This window comes from Chaetura pelagica, unplaced genomic scaffold (assembly GCF_000747805.2).
Source record: "Chaetura pelagica isolate M959 unplaced genomic scaffold, ChaPel_1.0 scaffold83, whole genome shotgun sequence".
In the NCBI taxonomy this organism is placed as follows: Eukaryota; Metazoa; Chordata; class Aves; order Apodiformes; family Apodidae; genus Chaetura; species Chaetura pelagica.
Genome location: NW_009952893.1, coordinates 4,379,225 through 4,380,129, shown reverse-complemented (window position 1 = coordinate 4,380,129; position 905 = coordinate 4,379,225). Strand labels below are relative to the sequence as shown.

General features: G+C 59.8%; 1 protein-coding gene across 1 annotated transcript in view; it reads right to left on the bottom strand.

Annotated features, from left to right (window-relative positions):
* The window catches only part of PREX2 (phosphatidylinositol-3,4,5-trisphosphate-dependent Rac exchange factor 2), a 182,658-nt gene extending 182,522 nt beyond the window's left edge, over positions 1-136 (bottom strand). The window contains exon 1 of the mRNA XM_009995562.1: positions 9-136. Within this exon, the coding sequence (XP_009993864.1) occupies positions 9-136 (128 nt within the window). The remainder of the gene's footprint in view (positions 1-8) is intronic.
* Between the last annotated feature and the right edge of the window lie 769 nt (positions 137-905).

Genomic DNA, 905 nt, shown 5'->3' with positions numbered 1-905 from the left:
CCAGGAACTCCAGCGTGCCCACGTAGTCCCGCTCGGTCTTGAGGAGCTCGTTGAGAACGCAGACGCGCAAGCGGAGCTGCTTCTCCAAGTCCTTCCCGCTCTCCCCCTTGCCTTCCCCTTTGCTCTCCTCTGTCATGGTGCAGCGAGGCGGCACGGCGCTCCCCGCACGGCGCTCCCCGCACGGCGCCTTTCCCGGCCGCAGGCAGCGCTGCCGGAGCGCCCGGCGCTGCGGGCAAGGACAACAAAAGACCGCGCTAAGTTGCGCGGTCGGGCTGCACTCCGGCCGGTCCCCAGTCGCACAGCAGCCTCGAGCCCCTTCTCGCCCAGCTCCGGCAGCGGCCCGAGGTCCGGAGGCGAGGAGCCACCCCAGTGCGCGCTCCTTTCCCGTCAGGAAGGGGACACAGCCGGGAGGAAACGAGCGGTCACTGGTTCCCAGCTCGCCCTGCTAGCTGAGAGGTTGGAAAGCCTCCGCAGCAGCACAGACTTGGACATTAATCAAAAGCTTTGTATCCATGTGACTCCAACCCCTTCCCCCCCTTCGGTTCGCTAAATCTCAGGAAAAAGGAAAGGAAACAACTTCAGGGGAGATTGCGTGCCAGCTGCTGCCTGTTTCACACACAGGCTGCGAGCTCCAGTTTGAGGCTAATTGGAGATCTCTAACAACACAGCACAAGAATTATAAAAATGTTCCAGCAAGCTGGCTGGCCAGGGAATCGGCTCTTGGTTTTGTTTTGGTTCTGCCATCAGCAAAAGAGCCATTTCAACGTCCCCTTCCAGCCCTTCCCACGATACGTGGACGGCAAAGTATATCGCAGCTGATGGGTGTTACAGATAAGTGCCTTGATGTTCTCCTCAGCAAACGCAGCTGAGCATGTGCGTGTGCCAAGCAGGTACAAACAGTACGT